This window comes from Dinoponera quadriceps, unplaced genomic scaffold (genome assembly GCF_001313825.1).
Source record: "Dinoponera quadriceps isolate SergipeBrazil2010 unplaced genomic scaffold, ASM131382v1 scaffold2952, whole genome shotgun sequence".
In the NCBI taxonomy this organism is placed as follows: domain Eukaryota; kingdom Metazoa; phylum Arthropoda; class Insecta; order Hymenoptera; family Formicidae; genus Dinoponera; species Dinoponera quadriceps.
The window spans coordinates 135,902-163,756 of record NW_014557517.1 but is presented as its reverse complement, the minus strand read 5'-3'; the positions used below and the strand labels follow the sequence as shown (position 1 = coordinate 163,756).

The 27,855-nt window shown below is 49.5% G+C and overlaps 1 protein-coding gene across 7 annotated transcripts in view; it reads left to right on the top strand.

The window, feature by feature from the left end:
• The window catches only part of LOC106749198 (ephrin type-B receptor 1-B), a 108,411-nt gene that overhangs the window by 64,662 nt on the left and 15,894 nt on the right, over nucleotides 1–27,855 (top strand). For all 7 annotated transcript variants that reach the window (XM_014628393.1, XM_014628390.1, XM_014628392.1 and 4 more), the window contains exons 4-6: nucleotides 25,748–26,033; nucleotides 26,376–26,912; nucleotides 27,695–27,855. In XM_014628393.1, coding sequence (XP_014483879.1) covers nucleotides 25,748–26,033; nucleotides 26,376–26,912; nucleotides 27,695–27,855 — 984 coding nt within the window. The remainder of the gene's footprint in view (nucleotides 1–25,747; nucleotides 26,034–26,375; nucleotides 26,913–27,694) is intronic.

Genomic DNA, 27,855 nt, shown 5'->3' with positions numbered 1-27,855 from the left:
CAGAGACAATACCCATTTCCAGCCGATGGAATTCACACATCACACGCGCTCCTCCTAGCCACGTCGCACGTCGAAAAATGCGTGAAGAGTGCGGGCCATACCGGTGGAATCCTCTTAGTCTCCGGCGGCTTGATCCGCTTCTGGGCGATCCTCCCCGGAGGAAGCGCACCTTCGTCGTCACAGAACGAGATCGATAAAAACGAGAGTGTTTTCACGGCTCGTTCCCTCCAACGTCCGTCCCCTCCCGCTCCCTCCGTGCGGCGGCCTAATCAGTTTCCTCGGACAGGGATTAGCGGCGCTCTCACGCACGCCATTAGCTTCGATCATACGTGACAGGAAATTTATCTCCGCGGATGAGTGATTTAGTTGGAAAGTACCCGGGGCTCGACGTTAATTGAGTAGCGGCGCTTCTCCAAAACGCCCGCGCAGGTCTGCGCGATTTTCTCACGCTTCCCGAGAAAGCGGCAATTTCGCGCGCGACGAGTGAGGGAGAGAGAGAAACAGAAGGTGAAAGAGACGGAGAAAGAAAGAGTGAGAGAGAGAGAGAGAGTATGTAAGTGCTTGTCTCCAAATGTGTACATTCGATCTTCCTCGAAAAGAACGCGCTCGTCAATTAGGATATCCGGATTCCTCGTAATTCTTAATTAAGCGCGGCGAAGTAGGAAGGCGGGAAGAAGAAAGAGAGAACGAGAGAAAAAGAGAAAGAGAAGAAGAGAGAGAGAGAGAGAGAGTCCTTCGAGCTTGAATCGCAGCGTGAAAAAAGACGATCGCGGCACACTTTGTGGATGCTCCTACGTCGATCACCCCTCTCGACATTAATATCCCGAACACGATAAGTACGAGCCCTTATGATTTCCTTTCTCTCTCTCTCTCTCTTTCTGTTTCTCCGATAGCGGGTCGTTTATTAATATACAAGCAAACGGAATTAGCTCGGAGTATTTGAACAGGCCGATGAGAAGGGAGCGGAGGAAGGGCTCGAAAAGATGCTTTGATGCCGCTGCGGTGCTGGCGGCGAGGGTCAAAAGGGCGCCCCGAAAGATACACGCTCTCTCTCTATCGCCATATTATATATTCTATCTCCACCACAGTAACTTTCGATGAAAGAAGTACGGAACGGTGGAAGAGGGGGGGAGGACGTACCGTCGAAATTAATTAAACGTATCGCTTAATTAATTCGCTGACGACTTCGTGCCTTACTTCACATCGATTGTAAATTTCATCCGATATTTTCATCGATATCTAACTAGGAGAATCGCGAAGGAGAATCCTCGTCTCCTGCAATTTTGACTCTCGAAGGGAGCGTATCGAGCGTTCTTTTTTTTTTTTCTTCTTTTCTCCCGCGAACTCGCGAAGCACCTCTCGCCTCATCGAGACACCGATAACGACGATTTTAAATAAGAGAAAAGAGGAGGAAGAGAGAAAAGAGGCTTCCGTTGGAATTCCATGCCGTTCGCGGAAGACCGACGGCGCTCTTCGATTTAGCTCTCGCCACTCGGCTCGAGAAGCTAATTTCCATGTCGAAGAAATCGTAACCGCTCGCGAGATCGCGGGAAACGACGAGGTTCCGCTCGCCTTTCTCAAGAATATCGACATGCTATCGCTCCGCTAGGTGAAATCGCAGAGATCAGCGTATGTGTGTGCGCAGAGAGTTCTTCTTCCCGAGTCGGTCACGCAATAATTTTCATAGCGAGCGACGCGTCCCGAGACACCGTTCCGCTCCTCGTGGACGGGTGTGAGTGGCCCAGTTTGAGCCTCCTCCAACAGCGACGCCCGAAATCGGATAGATTTCCGTCCTGTCGCACCTCCGAGTCCAATTTATAATACGAATAGGGAAACGAAACGGTGCGACGCGATGCGCTCGTCCGTTAATAGGAAGGCGAGAAACACGGAGGCCATTGGTCCATCGTGAGAGGTAACGGTCCTCTCCTTCTCCGGCGAGTGTCCGTTCGTCGTCGATAGACGCAGCAACTCCGGCACTCCGCTGGGAGAGATCGCCGTTCTTCTTTTTTTTTCTTTCTCTCTTTTTTTTTCCTTTACATTCTCCCTCTTTCTTTTTACCGGGAGAAAATTTATCGTCATCCTACCGCGCCGAGCTCGTTTCCTAATGCCGCGATCGATTGTCGGCGGGAGAAGGGGAAGGGAAGGGCGAAGGTGGGAAGGAGGAAGGGGGGAAGGAGGGCCGACATTTAGAAAGTCTAATAAACAATGACGGGACAATTTGGGGGAAATACTGTTCCGTGTGTACTTTATGCCGAATGTCTCGTTAAAAGTGAATTATTGTACGCCGGGTTACACGGGTCGAGGGCGTGTACAAGTATCTCGAAGGATTTCCGAGAGGACACCGGGAAAGAGGGGGAGGAGGAGAAGGAAGCGAGAAGAGAGGGGAAAGGTCCACGGTAATAGCGCTCAAATAGGTGCGCCGCTAGATTTATCTCCATGAAGATAAAAAGGACCGATAATCTTAATTCCGGGCTTAATTCCACAACGGCCATTCGAGTTTCAATTGATTATTAGTCCGGGGTCCATTGAGGCATCAACACTCCCGATCGGGAAAGATCTATTTCGGATCGCTCCCAGAACGTGCGCGTCTGGCAGTATCATTCGTTTTCAGTCAGCGCCGGCGCTCATAATTATTTCGAGTACAAACGCGAAGAAATCAAGTGAAATAAATGTAAAATGTAAATATATAAATATAACGGAAATTTATATGTACCGCAATGTTCGCGTGACGTAATAATAGCGCGACAATTTGATCCTCGCGAAATAGTGGCCTAGCTCCCGGCATTCGAAGGTATTCGCGAACTCGGCTGTCAAAAAAAAAAGAAAAAAAAGAAAAAGAAATAGTGAACAAGAGAGAGAGAGAGAGAGAGACGGGGGAGAAACACCCTCGCCATTCCGTTTCCGTTGGAAGCTCATGTTGTAGCCAAGTTCATCTTCCAGCTGATGAAACGTGGCTGATCGCAGTCGCAGTTCCGGCGAGGAGACCTCGGCTCGCACGTGGCACTCCGGCTTCTATCTGACCGTTTCATCTTCCGCTTCCTTCATCTTCATCCATCCTCTTTCACCCCTTCTCGCCGTGCTCCTCCTCCTCCTCCTCCGGTAGCTCTCTCTTCGTTCTTCTTTTATCGTCTCTTCTCACCGCCTCTTACCGCAGGTTCCTGCTATCCTCCTTCCTCCACTTCTTCCTTTTCTGTCTCTCTTCGATCTCCCTTCTTCTCTTTCTCTCTCTCTCTCTCTTTCTCACCGGAGCTTCGGCTCTTTAACCGCGTCCGCGGGCGTATCTGCATCTAAATGCGCTCCTCGAATGCGAAATTCTAAGGACGTCACGTACTGATATGTGACTCGAGTAACCGCGTCCACCTCTTCTTCGAGGACTCGCGTGTCCCCGGGAACCCGCTCTTCCCGGAACGCGACACGACGCCCGCGAGAACAGAATCGGCCGCGAATGAGCGCATAATGCGCGCGTAACGCGATTCCCTCACCTCCTTAGAGGCGCCGGCGAACCTTTTTTTTTTCACCGTGCGCTCAAACGCAACGCGTTACCACGAACATCGACGGCACGGGCACTAAAGCGCGCGCGTTTATATCTAAATCTTATTTTATATCGTGTATACAGAACACTAAATGCGTAAAGAGAAAGAGAGAGAGAGAGAGAGAGAGAGAGAGAGAGTAAGAGAGTACACACGTAAGCCCCGTCGTCGTATGGTGGAGAGCGGCACATAATGGTCGCGCCGGCTACGAGCATTTTACGGCGTCGAACGGCAATAATAAATATCAGGTTACTTTCGAGCTGTATCTGAAATAGCTAACTGACTATTAGCTAAATATTTATTAGCTAGATAAGCACCTGATTTATTCTCTCCGCCCCCTCTCTCCTGCCTCGTCGTCACCGCTCATCGCTCGTTACGAAAACCCATCGACCGCGCCCCGACATTGACCCGACGCGCGCTCGCGTCGTGTGCTTAACGGGAAAAAAAAACGTCTTCATCTCCGCTGCCGGTAGCGTGATTCGCCTTGGTGATTAACCACACGCGGGATTGATTATTTAAGAGCGCCTTATCGGCGATAACCACCGTGGCCGGTTGGCCGGAATTTTTTCAGTTCTTGCTCGTTACCCTCTAATCGGTGTTTCGTTTATCGTTCGTATATGTATAAGTGTGTGTGTGTGTGTGTGTGTGTACGTGTCTTTCTCGAGACGATTAGAAGAGACCGGAGCAGAGGTGCCTTTCGTCGCCCGGAGACTTATCGTCACTCCCGGGATGGAAATTCGAGATGCGCCCGATGTCGGTACGTCGGTCCCGGCATATCGCCCTCGTGTGAGGAATGCGCGCCTCCCGCGGCGCCGATTTCGTCAATGGATGGACGCACGCGGTTTCGCGCGAATGCAATCGCGCTCGAGGCTCGTTTTCCAAGTAGAGAAGTGACTCAGTGATTCTTCTGTCACCTGGATTATATCGGAGCGTTATCGCGGGGACGATAACGACGGAACGTCCGGTATCAATGCGATTCGCGCTTTCCTGCCATTTGTCATCGATGATCGCGCGCGCCAGTCAATGCCCCGTCCGTTGACACCCGTTCACTGCCGCATTGATTTCTTTCGATTGTACAAAAGCTTCATTGCAAAGCTTCATCGACGAGACTGAATCGTCAACGATACGGCGAATAAATATACGTATCAATATATCTTTTATCTCGTTTATTGACCGTAAACTTCCGATGTTTTTGCCTTCCTATCGACTGTAAAACCGATTTTTCACATCTAACCAATTATACTTTGTACGTAACTTAATGAGACGCGACAGTGTCATAGTCACCGGCTGACCGTCGCAGCATTTAACGTGTTAACGAGGCACGGTAGCGTCATCCGTGTCGGTGACCAGCGCGCGCGGCGTTCAGCGCGTTAATTAACGGCGTCAGGGGTCTTCTTGGCGTGGACGATACCGCGAAATCCGACTGGCCGATTGTCCGTGATTATCAATAATGAGACACCGCGAGTCTTCCGGTGGCATTTCGCTCCCCCCCTCTGGAAACACGAGGCGTTACATTCCCACGTCAAATGACGACGTGGACGCGAAAGAAGAGATATGTCGTCGGGAGTTAAAGCGAGAACGCCTCGTTTAACGGCTGGGAGGTATCGAACGCGCGCGAGCGAGCGCGGGAAATAGCGAAACTTGTTCTCACGGAAACGCGTCGGCGAGTTCTCGAATTGCAAAACGCCGCGCGCGCACCGCCTCGTAAAGTGTCACCGGGGCCGGTGCGCGCCGAGACCACCCCGTATAATCAAGGAACCTCTTTTGCATGCAGGCGTACCTCGCTTCGCCGAACGAAAAGTATCGATTACAGATTTCTCATCGAATCGGCCGCGCGACGCGGAAACGAGTCGCCCGCGCGCCATTTAATTGCGTTATGCAACGCGCGTCTTGTACAGAGCTTATGACGATAACGGGCACTCTTCCGTCATCTTTCTCCTCTTTGTCGCTCTAACCTGAGAAATTACCGATGTCGTGTCACGTCTGTATTTTTCCTCCTCCCTCCCTATTTCTTCGCCCATTTTCACCAATTGCGGAAATTTCATCAGTCGTTCGTAGTTTAGATGCCGCTTTCGGTCGCCCGCTGAATTGTGAGATACTGAATGTGACGGTAAATATGGCAAACGACGAGACCGCCGAATGCAAAATTTGAATTTCCGTCCAGCGTTCAAGAATTCTACCTAAACCGAATGTTTCCAGCACATTCCATGTTCACCAGGTTGCAAGGAGTCGTAGAAGAAATGGAAATGAGAATTGTTGGCGCACTTTCATCGTTTACCAAATTCACTCCTCATTCGTCGACGAACCGGGAGATTCGTTGGATCGCGTCTACCACGAATCGCGCCTGCATTTTACCCGAGACCCCGTGTGTATATTCATTAAGACAAATTAGAGGCAGGAGTGATTCAACTTATCGATGGCGAATTCAAGTCATACCGGCATTCGAGCGCGCGACAATTACGGCTCGGGTGTAATCGACAAGACATAAAGAAGAGGGGGAGATCGTGAAATTACACGTTATCTGATACCCCGCCGCATTATGAAAGACAAATTAATTTTTCCCCGGTCTGCTTGTTAAGTAGTCGGCGGGATAGTTGGAAGGAAAGTTACTCCCGGCTGCTTATCGCATCGGCGCGATGTAAAATCATTAAGTCAAATTAACGTCCGGCTCGTAAAGTCGTCTTCTCCGCGGATCGCCGGGCGTTTCTGGATTAATTATTGAGGCGCTCCCGATAAGCTCAGCGATCCTCGTTTACATGCGATTCTCTTATACATGCTAAAGCTCGATCTGTCTGTTAAAAATTGATCGCGACAGTACGGAGAAGTGCATGGGGTGGCCGTCCGACACGCACACATACACATTTATACCGGCCCTTCGCAGACTTACCCTCCCGTTTACGCGGAAGAGAGCGACGAATATACCTGCGGAATATAATAATAATAATAATGATCGTAATTAGGAAGAACCGGCCGAAGCACAAAGGCAGGCAGACGAAGACGACGTGGCGACGACGCGCGTAATAAACTCGACGCGCGTGCACCCGGGACTTACTCGGCGGAAGCCGGCCCGCGCGTTTTTCACGTTCGTTAAATCCCACATGCGCTAATTATACGGAAGCCAATCCAATTATTTGCCCTCGGCGGCTACCGCAGGCTCTCATCCGGCGGCCGGCCGGTCGAGGGCGAATTACCCGAACCTGCGCAGAAAATCGCGCGAGTCTTCGGGAATCCGACCCCGTAAATTTCCTCCGCACGACCGCGAAGCGGGACCGTCCCGTAGGCTCCTACGTGTTCGCTAAAAAGCGACACGAGCTCGGCTTAACAACGAGACGTAAAAAATTGATTAGTTTCGTTAATTAGTCCACCGGCGTCGTCCCGCTGACGTATTAACGAAGTCGCAACGCGGAAGAAATGTGGCATGGGGAAATGTGTATATTAAAGTTTCGTTTTAGCAAGATGAAAACATTTCAATACTGAATGTGTGTTTCCTGCGGATTATGAATCCACTCTGAGTCGGAACTGAACATTCACCCTTGTGCTTCCGAGTAGCGGTATTTTTACTCCCGTTTTCAGCGAATTTTCACTCGTTTTCAGTGCCACTTCACCGCGAGGAGTTCCGAGAATAATCGAGTGACCGAATCGCCGAAAGATTTTCAGTCGGAAGAACCGGCTTCTAAAACGCGACCTTTCCTCTGCGAAAATACGTCGCGATTCGGAGCAATTGGCACGCGCATTCCGATAACACCGGGCGTTTCTCTCGGCGACGTCTAACGGAAGCCTCCGTTACAATTCCCGTGACGGTCGGTCGGAAAATCTCCGGAATTTCGTTTTCGCTCTCGCCCACGTCGCCTCTGCCGCGTCCTCGGAGACAACAGTCGTCGGGCTGACCTCGCGCGCGGATCGAAATTAATGCTAATCCCTCGGAATTAATCCCACGAGCCGAATGATTGAACGGGGAGGTGGATTATTCCGGTACGCGCCATCGGTCACACGAGGCGGCGTGGCGGACCGAGCAGTTTCCACGGGATTAATCACCCCCGGTACGCTTCTTTTCCCGCCCGTTGTCGGCCGGCCGGACGCTTTTTCCACGTTTTATGACCTCGTGGTGGATTACCATCGACTTTTTCGAAAGCACGCACGCCGTACGCTTTGACAAATAATGCATGATTTTTCCTGGCTGCCATTGCCGCGCCTCCACCGCCGCCCGTGGGGCATTTCACGGTTTTTTGTCAGAGGGTTTCGCGGGAGCTGACAAATGTCAATCGACACCGTTGATTTTTGCCCTTTTCGCGGGATTATGGCAGCCTCGATTGTGTAACACCCACGCTACAATCGCGGATCGCGCAGAAACACGCGCGTACGCATATGGACGCACAGAGAGGAAAAGAGAAAACCTGCATATGTAGGATGATGGGTGGTATTAAATCCTTCGCGCACACGAAGGGATCTTCCGTTTCGAAGAGAGAGAGAGAGAGAGAGAAAGAAAGAGACATCGGACGGGTATCGTTCGTAATACTAGTAGAGTTTTTGTCACGAAGTCCGGCGAAATTTCATGAAAATCCGTCCGGAGGCGGATAGATCGGAGCGAAATTAACTCCGCGGGGCACACTTGGAGGCTTGAAATGATCGCACAGTTCGCGTAATTTCGTTATCACACATCCAACTTTCGAGATATTAACTCGCAGAGAGAGAGAGGGAGAGAGTTTCGACTTATCAGATTCCGCCGACACGCGTGCGTGCGCAGGTGTATATATATGATCCGGTTATATTTTAAATCACATTACGCGCGTAACCTTCAAGATAACATCCGCGACGATCGGATCGGGCGCGACGATGAAATCGAACCGGCGTGTTAATGAATCACGCGAGCCCCGTAATCCCGATTCTCGATAATCGCCCTTTGTTCCCGCGAACGGCCGTCTTATCTCGTTAACCACCGGGATGACTCGGTGATTCACACGGACGTGCGTGCGAACACGCGGTGTTATCTGTTATTGAAAGTGACATTGACCCGTGCGATCATCGTCATCGCTCTCTTTCGCTGGATCACCGCCGCCGATCTCGGCATCTGAATCGCCGATCTCTTTCGCTCTCCTTCTCTCTTTCTCTTTTTGTCCTTCTTCTTCTTCTCTCTCTCTCTTTCTTTCTCTCCGACCTCGCACCGGGTGACCGTGCAGGTTAAAAAAACAACGTCCCTCCGTCACCTCCCGCGTCTCCTCCTTCCAACTCCTTGGGATTAACGATATAACGGGAGGACGAAACAGACGAATGATCGTTTATTAGAACTGATAGCGTTTTAACAGGCTGAGATATTTCAGGCGGGCGAACCGACGAGAGAAGGAGAGGAAGAAGTACTCGTCGAGGATGGGGAGAGGGGATCCGTAGTCTATCCAGTCCGAACATATGTCTGTGTGTGGCTGCGTGCGTGTATACGAAGTGTGTGGGGTTGAATTCCGTCCGATTAAGATTTAATTTTTAAATCACGACCGCTCGCTCCACACGAATCTACATGATTGCCGAGACACGTGCCATCCTGCGAAACGTGATTGCGCTTCGTTTGCGATTCTCCACGACCGCAATATCTATCCGGCGGGCGTTTATTCCTGCAGGGGCGATTTCACGACAGATGGCTGAAACCTCGATGACGATTTGTCGATGTGCTCCGACGATTGTGTTCGATCGGACGAATGATTCGTGCCGCCGGCGGACTACAAATATTTGTAACCGCTAAATACAATCGCCCAGTGGCATTTTGATTTTTTAATTCGGGAGTGCTTCGAATCTCGTTTATGTAAAATCGATCGACCGAGAATATCTCTCTCTCTCTCTCCCCCTCTCTCTCATTCTCTCAACCTCAGTAATAAGTGATCTCGAAATGGCGAAACATCGGTTGTTAAAACGTTTGCGAAATACTATCGTCTAAATTTTTTGGAGGGAAATCTCACCGAAAACGATTGAAAATTCACTCGAAGTGATAGTGAAAGTACTATCGTTCGGAAGCACAAGAATGTGAATGTTTAATTTAAACTCAGTGTTCAATTTCAAACGTCCAGAATAAATTCGTTCTTATGAAAGAAGACGAGGAAAGACATAATTACTGGCAATTTTAGATTACATTTCTATTTTGAGTTGTCTCTTGATACAAATCTGACACTTGCAGAATTCGTTTATTATGTGTATTCGACAAGAAATATATTTGAGAAATAAAATATATCTCGCTCAAAATAAAATATCGAATTGAAATAACGAAAATCACAGTAATTAGCACTCATGTCATAATGATTGGCATACTTGTCACAGTGATTAGCATTAATTAGAAATATGTTAAATAAAGAAACAAATCGTCGATTTAAAGCTAGTTAATGTTCAAAACTCGATATTTAAGTTGCGCTGCTAAACGATTTATTTGATAAATGCACTGTCCACACACACACACACACACATACGCACACCAGTATATCGGTGGTTTCTGATTGTAACCTAATGAATTAATCAAAACTGCAATTAATCAATTACTTTTCGGCAGACTATTTTTTCCCTTATCATCAACAGCTGCACATAAGTCTGTTTTCCGTTTAAATGTGCCGATGCTTATCACTGAATCTTTGCCAGCCGTATCTTTTCCCCGACATCAAATTCGCCGTTCAATTTCTAACGGAAATATTCACTCCAGGATTCTGAGCGGAGAATTCACTCTGCGACGAGCGCGAAAAGTCGCGCGAATTCGAGCGATGACTCGGCTGTCATCAAACGGAGGAACTTCTTCCAGCGGAATTCGCCCCGGGAGAATTTCACGAGACCGATCGAACGTGTGGTATTAATCGTATTGAGGAAAACCCACATAAGAATCCATATTGATGCGAAGGAAATATTTCCCGGTGGACGCGCCCCCGGCGGCATTCTCTCACAAACTCGGCTCGGGATCTTAAGATCGTACGCGGGCGTTGTTGATGGATCGATCGCTCGTAGATCGTGGATAAATGCTGACCTAGGCCAAACGGCGGAGCCAGGTCACAAACCCGACGACGACGGCCGCATAACAACCGAACCGTTTCCTGGGAACCACGCACGCGTGCAAGCGCGCGCGGTATTATGTACGCGTGTCGATCTCCATTGCCGGCCGTCTTCCGTTTTCACGAGGATTAATCAATATGCCTCGTCGTTGTGCCCCCCGACTCGGCGATACAGAGCCCGTCTTGTGTAAATATTGATTCCCCCGGTGTTATCGCCCTCCCCGGCGAAATTACACGACCAGAAATTTCGGTGCTCGGAACTGTCAACGGGCCGTCACGCGCGCGATACAGAGAAATATCCCCGTCTGCGAGAGAGCCCTCGCGATTATTATGCTATATCGCGATCAATCACAAATGAATAGAGCTTTGACCTCCTTTAGCCGCTATTCTTCCTATCCTCCCCCCTCCCCTTGCACCGTTTTCTCATCACCGAATCAAAACACTAGAAAACGGATAGCTCAAAATTAATGGTCCTCAATCAGTGTTCGAACACAATTTAGGGTTCGTTTGTTTGAATAAGAATTTCCATATTTTGATAGAAAAGTTAAAACTCACCCCTTCGGCTAGAAAATGCAAATTTCTGTTCAGGGCGGGCGGACTCAGAGTTCTCGGCCGACGAAGTGCAAAAATTCGTTCCACATTCTGAGCTACTCGCTCTTTGATTCTCATGTCTTCCTCCGGTTTCCGCGCGAAACCGCACGTGTATTCGGGTTCTCGGGGAGGGAGAGGGCGGTGGGAACGAGGGCAATTTTCGCGCGCGACAACTAAATAGAACGGAGCTACATTGGGGACGTAAGAGACGGTGCTCCACGTTGTATCTGAACGCCGTCGCTCAGCGATGACAATGAAATCGGATTACTCGCTGGCCCGATCTTAACTTTCAAGCCGCGGACTCGCGACGGTCGCATTCGAGAAACGTGGGTGCTGCTCGCGAAGCAGCGTCCGAAAGTGGATTCTAAGAATTAAAATCATGAAGACGACGGCCAGCGGTGAATACGTGATCTGTGTCCGTTGCGTCTCTCTTCCCCAGACGTCAGGTAGACTCCTCTCCTCCGGCTCCCGTCGGGTGCCTACACCCCGCCGGTATAAATCCGCCGTCCTTTTGACGGGTCTCGAATCCACGATGAATTAATAGGATCGCGGACGGAATACGTCCGAGGTGAACGCGGGAGGAGGAGAGAGGTCAAACCGCGGCCGCTCTGGTGGAAAGGTCAAACGCGGAGGAAAGGAGTCCGTACGGAACGGCGTTTTACGACGCCAATTGTACGTGAGCCAGGTTGCGGACTCCGCTCGCATAGTCGATGTTTGGTGCAACACCGCCGGCGTATGTGCCGCGCTTCTTGCCGCTCGATCGCGCGTCATCGTCGTCGGTCGTCTTTATCGATCCACGCCCAGCTTTCAAACAAACGTCAGCGATGCGTTCACGCTGGACGCGCTTAAATGATTACCGCTGAGCCCCGCCGAGGAGTGACGTCGATCGGCGATATTTATCCCTCGTGCGAATAATTCGAGACGCGGCCGATAAAGCCCGTCTGTGCGAGCCGTGTATAGATTAAAATTCAGAAAATAATTAATGAGAAGCAGTTACCGCGCGGGACGACGGGAGCGGCCGCGAGGAGTATCCACAGCTACGTGTACGAGATACGTATCTAACGTGGGTTCCGTCGACGACGGAAATTAAGCACGGTCGCTTCCGTCGTTATCTCTACCCCGGTGGTCGAGTAAGAAAGAAGAAAAAAAGGGAGAATTTCGCTCTGGCGAACGGAAGCGGGGAATAGCGCGGGAGACCGACGGCGCGTCCTTTCCGAACGCGTCCTGCCTACCGACGAGATATCTATTAGGACGGCAAAGCCTCTCCTAATGCATCTGTACGTTTCCCATTACGATTCGGCGCGCGTGGGTTAAACTAACGAGACTGGGCGACTGGAAGATGAGGGCGGCGCGAGGGGGTGAGTGGGAGGGTTTCGCGGCAGGGACGATCGGAGACGGAGGATAGAGGGTTAGAGAGGCCGCCGGGCGAGTCGAGTTGGTAAGAAGGAGCACGATGGGGCGAGAGATAATTTGGAAACGACGGAGAGAGCGGGACGCGAATACGTTGGTACGTAGATGGGGGTTGAGAGGGAGGGAGGTCGGGGGACGAAAAGCGACGACGTTGGAAAGGAGAGAGAAAGGGAGAAGAGAGAGAAGAGCGTGCCGGCTGAGTTTCCATCTCGATTGGCGCGGGTTTCCATGACGACCGGTACGTGACCACGTTGCCCATGGGGAAAACAGCGGAAAGAAAGGGGTGGAAGGTGGGGAACGCAGGGAGAGAGTGTCATGGGCGCAGCAACCGGTGCGCGTCTCTCCGTCCCGTCGCTTGTGTCCTTTTCATCGACCCCGTGCACGGAGAGAGAGAGAGAGAGAGAGAATGATAGAGAGGATGACGGATAAATGGATACAGAGACGGGGAGAAGGAGCTTGTGAAATAACCGTGAGCTCTCTCACGTGCGGAAAACTTCGCAGTCGCGACGCGGAAGTCCGCCGGGCGGATCGTCGCAAGTTGTCGAAATTGAATCCGCCGATTGTCCGCGAGACCGTCTACTCGGGAATCCAGCGGGATTGATCGTGTATTCTCTCCTCGCTCATCCGACGACCTCAGGACAGACCGACGCAATGTAACAGAGCCGACAGAGTTGCGGGACGTGACGTTGCTTAATAAGCCGGCGCAACTGGAAGATGTTTCGATGGATTCCATTGTTATTCATAATTTATATACCCATCTACTACTACTATACTGCTGTTATTCAACCCCCACCGTTGTACCATATGTGACACGCACTCCCCTGGTCATAAATAACACACACCCCGAAGCGAGTAGCAGGATTTTTCTCATACCGACGAACTACGCGGCTCGATACGAAGCGCAAACAAAAGCGCGCGCCGGTGATAACCCGCATAATCACTGACCAAGCGATATTTAGCGCGCGACGGGCACCACGAAGCAAAGGCACACAACGATTCGATCGAAGCGACCCTTTTGTGGGTGCTCTCTCTCTCTCTCTCTATCGTCCTCTATCGTTCTCTCTTTACGAACTGGATTGCCAATTTGTCGGAGGGTCGAGGCAGCGTCAGGATCCGCATCGTGCACTTCTCTACCCTCTCAAAGGACCTACAGCCAGCACGAGAGAACCCCGCAACTATATCCGAGGCGTGCGGTATGCCGCTCTCTCGCACACGCGCGCCACGTACGCTCGCTTCGTTCTCGAGACGAAAATCCACACGTACGCGCAGGGATCGATGATTCATCTCGGAGAACCGCCGTTGCTCCGAAATAAGGAGCGACCGTGCGCCGAGAGAGAGAGAGAGAGAAAGAATGGAGAGAGGAGGGAGAAGGACAGGGAGGTGTTCCGTTGGCTTTTCCCTCGGCGCGAGACGCGCATACCAAGCGTTCTTGGTAGCCCGGGTCGCGTCCCCGCCGTGCGAAGGAAGCGGAATAGAAGTGACAGTCGGAGCGAAAGTCAATTTGGAAAAGCCTGACTGAGTGCGCTCGGGAAGGGCGGGGGAAGTCGAAGAGGAAGGTGCGCGAGCGGAAAGTCCGTTCAGGACGGACGATACGATCGACCCTTTCCTCTTCCTCCTCCTCTTCCGACGCTCTCCCGGCGTCTCGTCGTATCGACGATGCGTATCGAATCCCTCCCTTCCACGGGGAGAAGCCATTCTGTGTCTACGTCAGCTTGTTGCGCGCTTGAAAGAAAGCTCCGGCCGTAAACCCGGACGGAACCGACGAGGAGACGAACTTGGAATTGCGCGAGAAGGCGGCAATGTGCGGTACGCGGAAAAAAGAACCGGGTAAAATGTACACCGAGTCTCGGGGGCGTTACGCAAATTTTATTGCCCCGAACCGCGCAATCGAGTCGAGTGGGATAAAAATCGGATCGGCAATCTGACGTTAGGAATTTGGACCGCAAAGGACGATGGGTAAAATAAGCCAATCTTGACGCCTGGAGTGATAAATAAAAAATGTATGTTTTTTTTGTAGTTTTTGAGCTGCTGAATTTAATTCTGACTACAAATATTTTATTTTGATTTTGATACTTTCCCGACTAATTACATTTTTCTAAAGGTCAGAATCAGATTCAGCAGTTTAAAAACTATTAAAAAAAAAAACATACCGTCTTTACCTGCCATTCTTAGGGCCAAAATTGACCCAATTTTACCCATCTTTGCTAGGTCAGTGGTAAAAGGTTAACGAAACTGAAACCTAGTCGCGTGTACGAAGCTATTCTTTCATTTACCGAAAGGTTGATCTACCTGTTAATAATACAAGTAACTCCATCTACAGTAGATACTTAAATAAATTGGACGACAAGTACGATTAATAATGCTTTGGGTGAACTTTATATTCACCTGATTGACCTAAACTTCGAGTTTGGTTTTCTATAAACAAGAGATTAAAAGGACAATTTCGATGATTTCGCTGAAAGAATTAGCAGTTAACTCGTCACGTTCAACTCTGAAATCGAATTCCTCTAACTCAATTCCAGTTGTTTCGATGGATCCCTTTTTTACAGCGNTCCCCCCCCCCCCCTTTCTCCTCCTCCATCTCTCTTTTATCCTACATTTTTTTACAACTCATTCTCGTGTTATTCCCGCCCGAGGCTTTCTTCGTCTAATTTTTTTCCCGAGCGCGCCACATGCATACAAAATGGAAAGTAATTGTACAGATCGCGGGCGGGCGAGTTTTTATCGCGAACATTCCCAATCGCCGGGAAATTTTCGTCCCGTCCCAGCGGCCGACGTTCGAAATATCTCCTCCAATTCTCGACGGTAATCATTCTGCGCCGTTCCGCGGCAAATACTTCACGAGCGCGTCAATGGAGCGGCAATCTCTGCGCGTTACACCCCCTCCCGATGAAACGATACTCGCGAGTATATTGAGTCGTTCTCCAGCCTCCTCGCGAGGCTGCACACATCGGATCGTCCCCGAGCGCAAATACCCGCCTTCAGCGCGTGTGGCTCATCGCGGCGCTTCCACTGCTGACCTCGAAACTCGGTTACCATATTCGCCCGTCGCCGTGTTCCCCGGCGAGGCACGACGACGGGGCGAAGTCCGATGCGCCGGAGATGCATCCCGATCGGTATCGGTACAAGTTCGCTTATAGACGAGCCCAGGACCGGGCGAGATCTCGGCAAGATCGTGTTTAACGACCTTTTAGGGCCGACCGCTCGACTGGTGGTGGTTGTACGCGATATCCTACCTGAAGACACACACGGCCGCGTGCAACGAGAGTAACGCGGGGTTAAGCGTGTACCCTCGGTGTACATTGTATCTCGCGGTGGTCCGGCGCATCGGGACGCGATGCCCCGGCTAAGATTGGATCTGCGAGTATCGATCATGCATCGAGATGAGACCTGGGCCGAGGCTCCGCTCCATTCGAGTACTAATGGAAAGACTGGTATTCATGTGAACGGCCTTCGGGGCCTCTGCAGGCCGTTGCCTCCGCGTTCGTTCTCCTTCTCTTGCCCGCTTCTCCTTCTTCTTGTTCTTGCCGCGCTCCCTCTCCCTTTCTCTCTGCCTCCCTCTCTCTCTCTTTCTTTCTCTTTGCACGCACCGTGTGTACTCCTTCCTCTCTCTCTCTCTCTCTCTCTCTTTCTTCGCTCATTCCATTTTTCTCTCTCACTCGCTCTGTCTCTCTCTCTCTCTCTCTCTCTCTCTTTCTCTTCCTCGCTTCCTCCTTCTACTTTCAAATCCGTATATCCGTCATCCGGACCGCGTCGTTAGACGAAACTCTGTTTATTGACGCGAGTTCTCGAGTGGCTCCTTGCTCCTCGTTTCCTCCTCCGTGCTGCTCCTCGGCTACAGGATGCACGGGTGTGTTCGTGTGTTTCACGGAGCCTGTGCGTATGTGTGTGTATATATGTGTGTACATTCGCAACTTAATGCGCTTTCATCTGAAATCTCGACGGTGCCACGTGCGTCTTTCCACGAGAATTTCCTACCGCGGGATCAGAGATAATGGACTCGGGAGAAGCAGCGGGAATGTATCGACGGTACAAAATGCAGGATGGTGGTGGTGGTGATGATGGTGGTAGTGGCGGCAGGCGAGGGGAAAGAGTGTACGGTGACGACGGTGAGGCCTCGAGTTTCCGTGGGTTTGTTTCTAAGTCTTATTAAAGTTAGACCCGAACTTCCCCGCGAGACACGGTCTCGTTGAAATGTCACGGCGGCGAAAAGTGCGGACTTACAGGGACGAGGATCGGACGAACTAACGATGACGACAGGCCGCGCGCGCGCGCGGATCCGAACGACTTTGCGGGACGTCGTTGAGACGTCTGAGAATCCGCGGATGAGAGGAAAATGCGCGAGAAATCCAACGTTGTTTCCGACACGTGCTTCGGTGAGTTCGCAAGCTCCGTCGCGATTACGAAATATGAAAGACATCTCCTTCGTTCTCCCTCTCTCCTCTTGTCGAAGAAATAGCGCGTTTTCATCCGAAATCAGACTCGTATTAATAGTCGTCACTCAATACTTGCTCAATGCTTGTGAGATTTTTAGATTCGAGTTTAGATTACGTGAGAGTATATTTATAACGCTGGGTTTAATAACCTCTTGGAATTTATAACAATTATAGATTGTCTTAAATGTGAATTTTGCAAAGAGAATTGAATTACGATTACAAGTGCAATGTTACATCGGTTTAAGTGAAAAACTGGAAAACTTTATTTTTTCATTATTTAAATCTTATTATTCATTATTTAAAGTCGATATTCATAATCATATCTTATATTTCATATCGTCTTTAAAAGTAAAACGAGTCATATAGCATATCGCCCGAACTCTCATTATTATTGAATTTTCATTATTTAATTCTAAAAAAAAATTAAATTCCACATTCAAAGCTGCAAACATCTCACGTGGCTCATGTTTCAAGTAACGATTCTATTAATATAATTCCATCGTTACGCATTTATCATTGGATTGATTCAGAAGTCTTTCCATGGAATGCACATTTCATGTGTCGGTATGTTTCCAATAAACACCAACAGTAACATAATATCAATGTTATAATTTACTCAACAATGTAAATGTAACATGACTCTCGTATTATGTAACAATTACATTGTTGAATAGCGAATTATAACATTGACGTTACACTATTCATAGTTGGTGTTTATTGGGTTCCTGTTTTGAAAAATACTTTGCTCACATCACACTTGTTCAATGTTTACGAGAAGAAACTTTCAGAGCAACCTAATAGATACCGTTCGATGATCACTCACGCACCCGCGTGATGGGGTTGCATCCCACCTCTCTCTCTCTTTCTCTCTCTCTTTCAGTCCGATCGTCGTGTTCGGATCGAGTGCGGAACGAATTTATGTACATGTATGTGCGCGACGAGCGGCGCGACGCGGCTCGGCGTGAATGTACCGGGAGGGTGTCAGAGAGAGAGAGAGAGAGAGAGAGAACGGCGGTCCGCGTTCCCTATCACGAGGAGTAATTGACTATATAATGGATTCCTGCGACTGCGATACGTCAAACTGACAGGTCCAGGAGCGTGCGTCGAGAGAGAGTCTGGCTCGACGCGCGCCACGATCGGGTCCTTCGATATTAAACCCAACCCCCGGCGGCGCGGACCCTCCGGCTAATTCGTGACGATTTTATAAAGCTGGCGCTTCCGCTTTTTAACCGTGGGCCTCGTGGTGGCGAAGCGGAGTGCGAATTAGCATAAGACCCCGCTGCCGGGTCGAGCGTGTGCACCCCTTTTGCGGGAGGACGGAAAAATTGTATCGGGTGCGCGGCGCTTATTAGGTAGATCGTCACCGACTCTCGTTCACGAAGTGGATGGTCGTCGGTAGGCCACGTGGCGAAACGGAGCTCTCGGAGCGACGATGAAACATTTGCTCCGGCGGAATTTACGTGTCGCGTGTAGGAAAATAAATAACAGAGCGTATCGAGTGGTAACTCGAGGGTAGATCGGTGGCGATAACGCGCGATAGAGCGATGACGTGCGAAACAAACGCGGTACCAGGAGCTTCGTGAAAAATGCCCGGAGAGAAATTATTTATTTTCGATCTCTCGGCACGTCTATATTGTTCTTTCCGTCCACGTCGAGACGGACGATTCGTTCTCAGTCTGTTATTTTATTCACGTCTATACGAGCGTCTCGGTAACTGCAATCACCGAGATTACAGCGGTTTTTCGATCTCCGCTGGATCGGAGGAGAGAAACTCGCCGGGGCAGCTGTTTCGCTTAATCGTGAGAAGTCACTTAGTGAAAACGAACTCTTTCAGCAGCGATGAAACATTTCCGGCGAAATTTACATATCGTATCGGAAGATAAAGGAAGACACGGATCGCGTCCACGTCGAGGGTAGATCGGCGATAACGCGTTAAACGGATGCGAGATTTCGTGAAAAATGTAGGGAAAGGAATGATTTATTTTCAACTTTGGAAGAGACGGGCGATTTTCGCGCGACATGTCGCACGTCATAGCCCGTTACTTGAGCTCTCCGCGAGCTCGATAATTGCATTCGCCGAGATTGCAGCGGCGCTCTCGTTCCCCGAAAGATCCTCGAGCGGAGAAACTTGCGGGGAGCCTGTCCGGCTTCAGTCCACGTGGCCTTGTTCAGCCCTTCTCGTTACCGCGCGTGACGCGCCGCTGTCTCGTCATCGGGGGCGCTCAGCCCTTCTGACACGCGATGCCCGTGCGATGACGTGCAGTGCTCCTAACTCGAAATATTACGACGACGGTTAGGCTCATTACAGATGGGTGGTTATTGTAAGACACGAGCTCCCGGCCGACCTTCGGCGGCGATATGGATTCGACTAAAAAGGCCAGCGCGCTCGGAAACTCGTTTCTCTCGAAAATCATCTCCGTAATAAATATGAATCCCGGAAAGAGATGGATTCCCGGCGTGTCGAGGAACCGGACGACGAGGATGGCGGCGCAACGCCAGGCAAATTTGTCCACCGTGGACACCAGGATCCCGAAATGGTGATGTTCGCGACGGACGATTTGAAATTCTAAGGAGGCGCGCGTGTCATCACCGGTAATATTAATCCGATATTGTCGCCGGACGAGATATCTTCATTAGCCCGGCAACCTGTATTAACGGCACCGATCCCTCCTCTCTTCTCGGACAAACTCGCGGACAATTCCGCGTTTCTCAACCCGCCGTGCGACAAGATAGAAACATCCCACCGTCGCGAGCTCAGCCGGATTTGGCGTGCGTGCATCTCGCCCCGCGAAATCGCGAAGTAGTCGATCTTTGCGTCGTAAATCTCGCGGCTGGAAATTGCTTCAGCCAGCGTTTCGATCCCTCGCGGAGGAGAACGATTTGTCCTTTTCTGGAAGGAGGAATATCCCCCGCCTCGACCTCGCCCCGAATAATCCAGAAATAAATTCTCACCCGACACCTCCTTCCCTCCCACTTTGCCGCCTCCCCTTATTCCACCGGCGATCTTTTCTCCCCTCGTAAGCGCTTACGTACACGCGTATTCGCACGTGTGTGTATGCGTATGAGGAGAGAGAGAGAGAAAGAGCGCGAATGAGTATCCGAGGTGCGGTGGAGATGCTCCTTAAACGACGGGCTCGCCAATATTTCCGGCCCGAAATACGGTTACGCCGGCTTTGGGGGGTGCGCGGAATAAACGGTTACATAAAGTTTTCGATTGGCGCGTGGCGTAACCACCCCTGCCTGCGCCGTGTCCGAGGGAGATGACCACCCTGCTGCCTCCGGGGCCACGCATATGTGCACTTGTTCGTCCGTAATGGCCGGACCACCCTCGTCCGGACGCTGTATTATATCGCGGACAATATCCGCGCGCCCGTTGTATTTAGAGCGACGACGAGCGTTTCGCGACGGGCATGCTCGAGTTAATAAACTCGCTACGAGAGGGTAATGACAGGCCCGCTCGTCTCGAATTCGCTTCCCACGTCTCTTCACTCCGGGTTAGAATCGGCGCCCGGCTCCTTTGAGAATTTCCATCACGGTGTCGTAAATACGTGAAGATAAAACGCGAAATTAGAACACGAAATTAATATACAGGTATAAACGTAGCGACAGATCGATACTATGATGCCGAATATTGTAAATTCTATTGTTCTCTGTTTGAGATGAAGTCAAAATAAAATCAAAACAATGCCACTCGCGGAATCGCAAAAGTGTGAATGTTGAACTCAAACTCGCATAGTGAATTCTTAGATAGTGCGAGTTGATGTCTTAACAAATTTTATTTGGATTTATTTCTCGTACAGTGGAAATATAGTCAATCACAAAATGGTTGTAATATTTTTTCGATATGTTTCGAAACGCATCCCGCGTCCAATAGTTTATTGGCATTCCATAGGTATCTACAATAAGGAACTTGTTCTTTAATAATATTCAGAAGATACATTTTCCTACCGGATACGAGATGCGTTGCGAAACTCGTCGCTGCAACCCTTTCGTGACTGACCGTGTATCCGATTCACTCTTCAATTTCGAACGAAGATATTCAACGTGAAGTGACTGGCGGCTGTCACTCTACCTCCCGGCTGAAATTTCCCTCGAAGACTTTTCGCGGGCAAATAAGCGCTAAATACCGTAAGCAAGTGGCAAAGACCGAACAGCGAAATTAATCAAACGCCTCGTCGTGTTCTTTCATGAATGCAATTAGCGTCGCTTCTTCCGAGGTATCGCGAGACAGGTGACGGCAAGTTCAAGCGGGGGAAAGTTCGATCGCGTCTGCGATGCGGTACGTGTCCGTCGTGAACGGTCCACAGCGCCGGATGCACGTAGCTCGACGAAGAGGAGAGCCCCTACGTGCCTGCCGACGCAGCCTCAACCCCAAGGGCGAGGGGTTAACCCGGCACGAGGGCTCAATATATATTAAGATCCGCGAACCCCTCGGACTAAAAGTTCGCAGCTCTCCTTCGCCCGTCTGCTCGTCGGAGTCTTCCTGCAGACTCTCTTACTCTCTCTTACGTTAACCTCCTCCCTATTCGGGACTACGCCGTCGGAATTGCGATTATGGTGGCGATATTACGCGAAGGGGCAGCTCCCCATCCGCGAGGGGGAGTCGACGTTGCGTCTACATTTATTTCCTTTCTCCGTTCATCTCCAACGCGAGCTTATTGGCTTTACTTCTGAGCCATCGACTCGTATCTATTTACTGCGACGGCCTGATCCGCAAGAAACCGGAAAGCCATGGGCGCCGGTAAGTTCCTCTCCCTATCTCTCAGGATGGCGAAGGTAACGTTCTCTAGGATTGGCTCGCAGGTAGCTTCCACATGGTCCTTTAATGGACCACCCATTGTCCTCTGTTCTTTTTTGGGCGGAGTTTTGCGACGTCCCCGCTGGCACGAAGCGGGACGAACAGCTTTGAAACCGCGAGAATCGATCCCGAGTCGGTGTTATTTCGCCGTCGTTATTCCGCGACACGGAAAACGAGGATTTTCTACTTCAGCTCGAGGGACAGGGACGAGAAGAAGGAGACGGCAAGTGTAACGCTTTAATTCATCTCGCGATTTATCATCCGGAGATGTAGCGTCGCCGCTTTACCTCCGACGAGAATAAACACCGAGCAAATCCGAGGCGTTGCAGCACATGCTGCCGTCGCCGCCGGTGCGGAAAATAGCGAGACAGGTCTACCTGCTGCGAGGAGGAGACGGCGGCGGTGGGTAGCGGAGCGCGATCGATATCTGCGAAGACGCTAACCGCGGCATACTTTTCGAAGCATCGAATAGTTATCGATCGACGACTGTCGCGCGCACTACAGAAACGCACATTTTCCCACGATTCATACTTAATGCGAAGGGAATAACCGTATGTGTAAGCCCAAGAAAGAATCCACCGGCCAGAAACTGCGCCTTCGGTTCCACCGGTCTCGACGACATCGGTACTGAGTAACCGATTTTAACTCCGATAAGGCTGACGTTTTATCGGAGTAAGATTCGTTTTAACATGTCTGTTTCCGACGGTCGCGATCGGAAAGTCACGCGTATCTCTTAGATACTACCATATTCCTGTAATACAGTATTTTGAATATTCAAAAATAATAGATAGTTTGTTGAAACCTAATATCCAGAATATCTCCGTTATCGACGAAGTTAAAGCGCGCGTACTTAATCACAAAGATAAAAATTTCTGCCGGTGATTTCAGCGTTCTGTGCAAGCAAAAAATAGTACTTTTGTATTTTGTATTTTACCGAATGTCCCAGACTAGAAAAAAATGGTTAATCATCAGAGCCCGGAAACTCACTATTCACTTCAAAGATTGCGTGTGCGCAACATTCACACAAATTAAAATTCCTGTCAAGAGTCCCGGTGACTTGTGCAAACAAATGACAGTAGTTTTACGCTCCGTGGAAATGTGCAACAGTTCTTTATGAAAACATATGATGCTCTATAAAGTGTCACATATTTCACTAGACGCATTAGGATGCGACTAAACGTCTTATTTGCGCTAATTTACTTTATGTATAGGAACGGTCGAATCAAACATGTAAAGTAGAAATTTCTGAATTTTTAATTTTCGTGGAAATATATAAAACAGAAAATATAAAAAATAATATGGAAATATAAACATCCTATATCAAGTTACACATTTCTCTAGACGTATTAGTATACAATTCCTCGTCCTACTTTCGCTCACACTATACAGTAACAATATCTTCTTTATGTTAAATCGGTTTTTGTTAATATTTTTGTGTTAAATGTGTAACGTACCTGTGTATTAATTTAATTTATTGTCTTAATATTTCGTGTTGAGTCGATATTCAACACGCGTGAATGTTAAAATAACACATTTTATATTTCAGTGTCGATTAACATACTTAATTTTATATTAATTTTTGAAATATTATTTTTCTCAACATACATATGTTTATCTTCTGTTAAATTGACATAAAAATTTGTGGACGCGTGTGTTTGCGACATGTGAAATATTTAAAATTTATCCCAAAATCTTTTACCTTGTAGCTTACCATCCGTTGTATACGAACGATTGAATCCGAGATGTAAGATCAAATTACTTGTATTTTTATCTTTCACATAAATATGTAACAGTTCATAATGAAAACATAAAAAATCTTAGATCGAGTCTCTTAGGATATAATTAAACGTCCCACTTCCGCTAATTCACATTACCAATGTATACGAACGATCGAATCAAAGATTATTTATTATTAACTAATGAAGAGAGACGAAGAAACTTTAAATCGTTATATGTATACGAATAACGCTATCATAGCTCTCGTGTGGGAATTTAATCCGTCTGATAAATTCATAACTTCTGTAGGAATATACGTACAAAAATATTACACATGTGAGAGACAAAGTGTCAAAAATGGGACTCGATTGCGTCGGTAATTTGAGATACATCACGCGAATCACGCGTATATTATAGACCACATATTGCGCGAAACACACGGGAATAATACGCGGGGGAAAATTAGTTTCACCTGTGAGCCAGTGATACATGGCGTTCTCGCGACGCGGAGCAAACCCGACGTTCCCGAGAGCGGAGAATGAGAAAAGTGTCGCGCGTCCCGGTCTCGAATGCGCATCTGCACGCACAACGGCGGAAACGAGGCCGTGGGATTGCCGCGGATAACGTCGGGTTAATCGTCTCCTTTCCTCCTTTCCGATGAGTAATTTCACAGGGACGATCGCGCTTGTTCGCCAGTTCGCCACTGGGAAATCCGTCTCGCCGAAAAATCGAAGCGGTGCGTTCGTAAAAAAGAAAAAAAAGAGAAAGAGAGAAAAAAGGAGTGAAGAGGGAACGACTCGGCGCGTTCGCGATCCAATTAAACGCCGTGCGGCGTTAACGACGTTCGTCCTCCTCCCCCGCACCTTCCCTTCCACGGAGCTCGGGCGCGATGAAAGAAGGAGGCATAGACGCGCCTCCGTGGAACCTTCCTGGCGAGAGGGGGAGGAGGATGAATTTTACCCCGTCCTAATGAAATTTCCCGGGCGATAAAGAACCGCGGCGAAGTAAACAGCGGCCGTGGGGATGACGGTGTGATGCATTCTCTCGCTTCTCTAATAACCCCCGGTTGCGGAAGGCGGTCGAACCGGAGGGGAGGAAACGTATCAACGAGGGATCACGGGGAGAAATATCTCGGCGGGGAAATGGAACGACAGTCGGCGAATGAGAAAAGAAAATGGCGAAATGTACGAATTTCTTACGTTTCTATTCGTGCGTTCCTGCGCGATAACGGGACACTTTCTTATTGTTAATTACAGCCGAATGGGGATATTTTATCGTGCAGAAGTGCACAAGCTGTGTGTTGGTTCGATCCCTCGCTCGCTGGGGCCATAAATCCGGTTTCGCAAACCTCGCTAAAAACTATTAATTGCGATCGGAGGCGTGCGAAAGGCAGCAGCGGCAGGATCGTAATTCGAAGCGTGGACGACGCGAAATGCGGAACTGTGTTCCTGCCGGGGTCTTCTGCCGGCTACCGGTGCTTTCGGTGCGCGGGCCGCGCTGAAAAAGCTTTTTTTCGCCGGCACCGCTTTAATGAAATTTTTTCGACCTCGTCATCGTCCCCGTAATAATCTCCCTTTTGCAACCGGGTAGCCGGCGCGGCTGAATTTATTGCAGCCCGCCTGCCGGAAACACGTCCGCGAGGAAATCTTCTGGATAAGAGAGGCTCGAAGCTCTCTACCTCGGTCTACCGTTTTTTATCACTCCTTACCTGCCGAGTCTTTCCTGGTCCGTGTATGAAATACGCGAGAGCGAAGAAGCGCGTAAAAAGACGGTGGAAGAGGAGACGAGGGTGGGCGGAGGGGGCGAGAGAATGCGTGTGTATGTGTGAATATGTGAGGAGGAGAGAAAGAGAGGTGTTCAGGTGACGACGAGGACGACGACGATGGATCCTTCTTGCCCCGGTCGAAACTTTTTGCGGTCGGGACGAGCCCGAGAGCCGAGGGGGGCAATAAAACTAATGGTAACGCGCGCCGGTAATTCCTTGCGGTCTGTTTGTCGCAAGTCGACGACCTGGCCTCTCCGCCTCGTCATTTACCGAGGTAGGACGTTACGGCCAATGTGGACTTACGACGACGGCGGAGGCGGCGGAAGAGCGATTCCTCGCGCCCGGTGGCTGAGAGAGAACTGGGTTAGAGTCGCGCGGCTCTTAAGTGCCGAACGCCCTCCACTCTCTCTCTCGTTAGTTGTAATCGGTCAAGAAGGAGAGACGGAAAGAAAGATAATCATCGTTTGTTTTTCGCATTTCTGTTGCAGTGGGTGGAGGAGTCCTTCACGAACTTCGACAAGGGCATCAACTGGCGGAGTTACGTGGTGTGCGACGTGGCGTACAACAACGTGAACAATTGGCTGTGGACGCCGTTCGTGGAGCGGGGCCCGGCGAACCGCATGTACATAGAAATCAAATTCACGACCCGCGACTGCTCGCTGTTCCCCGGGAACGCTCTCAGCTGTAAGGAGACCTTCAGTCTGCTCTATTACGAGTTCGACGCCGCTACGAAGGAGCCGCCTCCGTGGGAGCCGGACAGTTACAAACTTATCGGTGAGCGATGATGTAATAAAGCGTGAAAATTGAAGAGTTCGTTCCGCAGAGGGAGAGAGAAGGGAGCTACGAAGCGGGATAGCGTGCCGAGGAGAACAGGTTTAACAGATCGGCCGCTCGCGTTTGTCGAAAAAGAAATATCACGAGGCGTACGTTTTCTGGGAGCCGCAATCTGGACGCGGGAATCGGGGGGATTCCAGGAACGACAAATTGGAATTATTCGATTGATATAGCTTTTTTTTTGTTTTCCACGCGCGCATCTCTCTTGCTTCGACCGACACGAGATCTCGTGTCCGATATCTGGGACGGCTTTTCCAAAGTGCGACGATCTGACGTTTGCAGGTCGCATAGCCGCGGGCGAGGGAAGGTTCAACACGAATGCCGAGGTTATAATAAACACGGAAGTGAAATCGATACCGGTGACGAAGAAGGGCGTTTACTTCGCGTTTCGCGATCAGGGCGCCTGCATATCGATCTTGGCCATCAAGGTGTATTACATCAGCTGTCCGGAGATCTCGGTGAACTTCGCCCGTTTCCCGTCCACGCCGACCGGCCGCGAGGTCACGTTTATCGAGCAAACGATCGGCACCTGCGTCGCGAACGCCGTCAAAATCGACAATCCGATCTACCTCTGCAAGGGAGACGGGAAATGGTACCTCCCCACCGGCGAATGCCACTGCAAGCCGGGCTATCAGGCCGACAAGGAGAAGCAGGAGTGCAAGGAGTGCGCGATAGGCAAATTCAAGCACGAGTCGGGCTCCCACACCTGCGAGCCCTGTCCGGAGCACAGCAAAGCCTCCGATTACGGTTTTACGGAGTGTCGTTGCGACCCGACCTATTATCGAGCGGAGAAGGATCCCAAGAACATGCCCTGCACGCGTGAGTGTTCATTCAACCGCTCTCAGACTTGTATTAATAGTCGTTACCTGAAACCTTGCCTCAGCTGGTGTACTCAGATTAAATTAGGTTAAGTTAGGTATATTAATTATTATTATTTTTTTTTTAATGAGACACACAGATCAAACTAAAATTTAGAGTAAAATGTGTGAGTTTTTCAGTTGAATCGCAATTAGAAAGGCAATGTCATGTGTATGATTCGAATGGAAAACTCAAATGCGTCGATAAATTCAGATCTGAATATCTGACGTGAGACAAGTTTTAAGCAATGACTATTAATATGAGCTTTAATTTTCTCATATCGACAATTCGCTCTTTTTTATATAGACCTTGTAATTTATGTATATATGTATAATATTTCTATTAAAAACAAAGACAGAGAATTCAATTATAATTTTCTAATTCAAAATTCAAAATCAACCGTGAATTAGAAAATTCGTTTATCTCCGTCTCACCGTCTCAGAGTTTAGAAAAACGAAATAATTGTCGAAATGTTGAAAAGAATTTCCGAAACGTTCGAATTCTTCAGCCGAGAGAATCCAGTGCAAATAAGAGCAACCGAAGTCTGTCAATATCCATGATCTCTCACTATCCGCCGCATTGATTAAGAAGACAAATTTTCCAATATGCGAGCGCATTATTGGCTGTTTAATATAATGGATGTAGCATATTAGTCCGTGGCGAAGGGAGGAGAAGAGAAAAGGGGAGAAAAAATTTGGGAGATTGCGTTCGGCGAAAATGTTGAAGAATCATGCTTCTTGCAGAACCACCTTCGGCGCCGCAAAACCTGACCGTCAACTTTGTCGATCAGTCCACGGTGATCCTTTCCTGGAACGCGCCGCACATGCAGGGTGGCAGGTTCGATACGACTTACAGAGTGGTCTGCGACGCCTGCAGCATGGGCGTCAAGTACATTCCCAATACC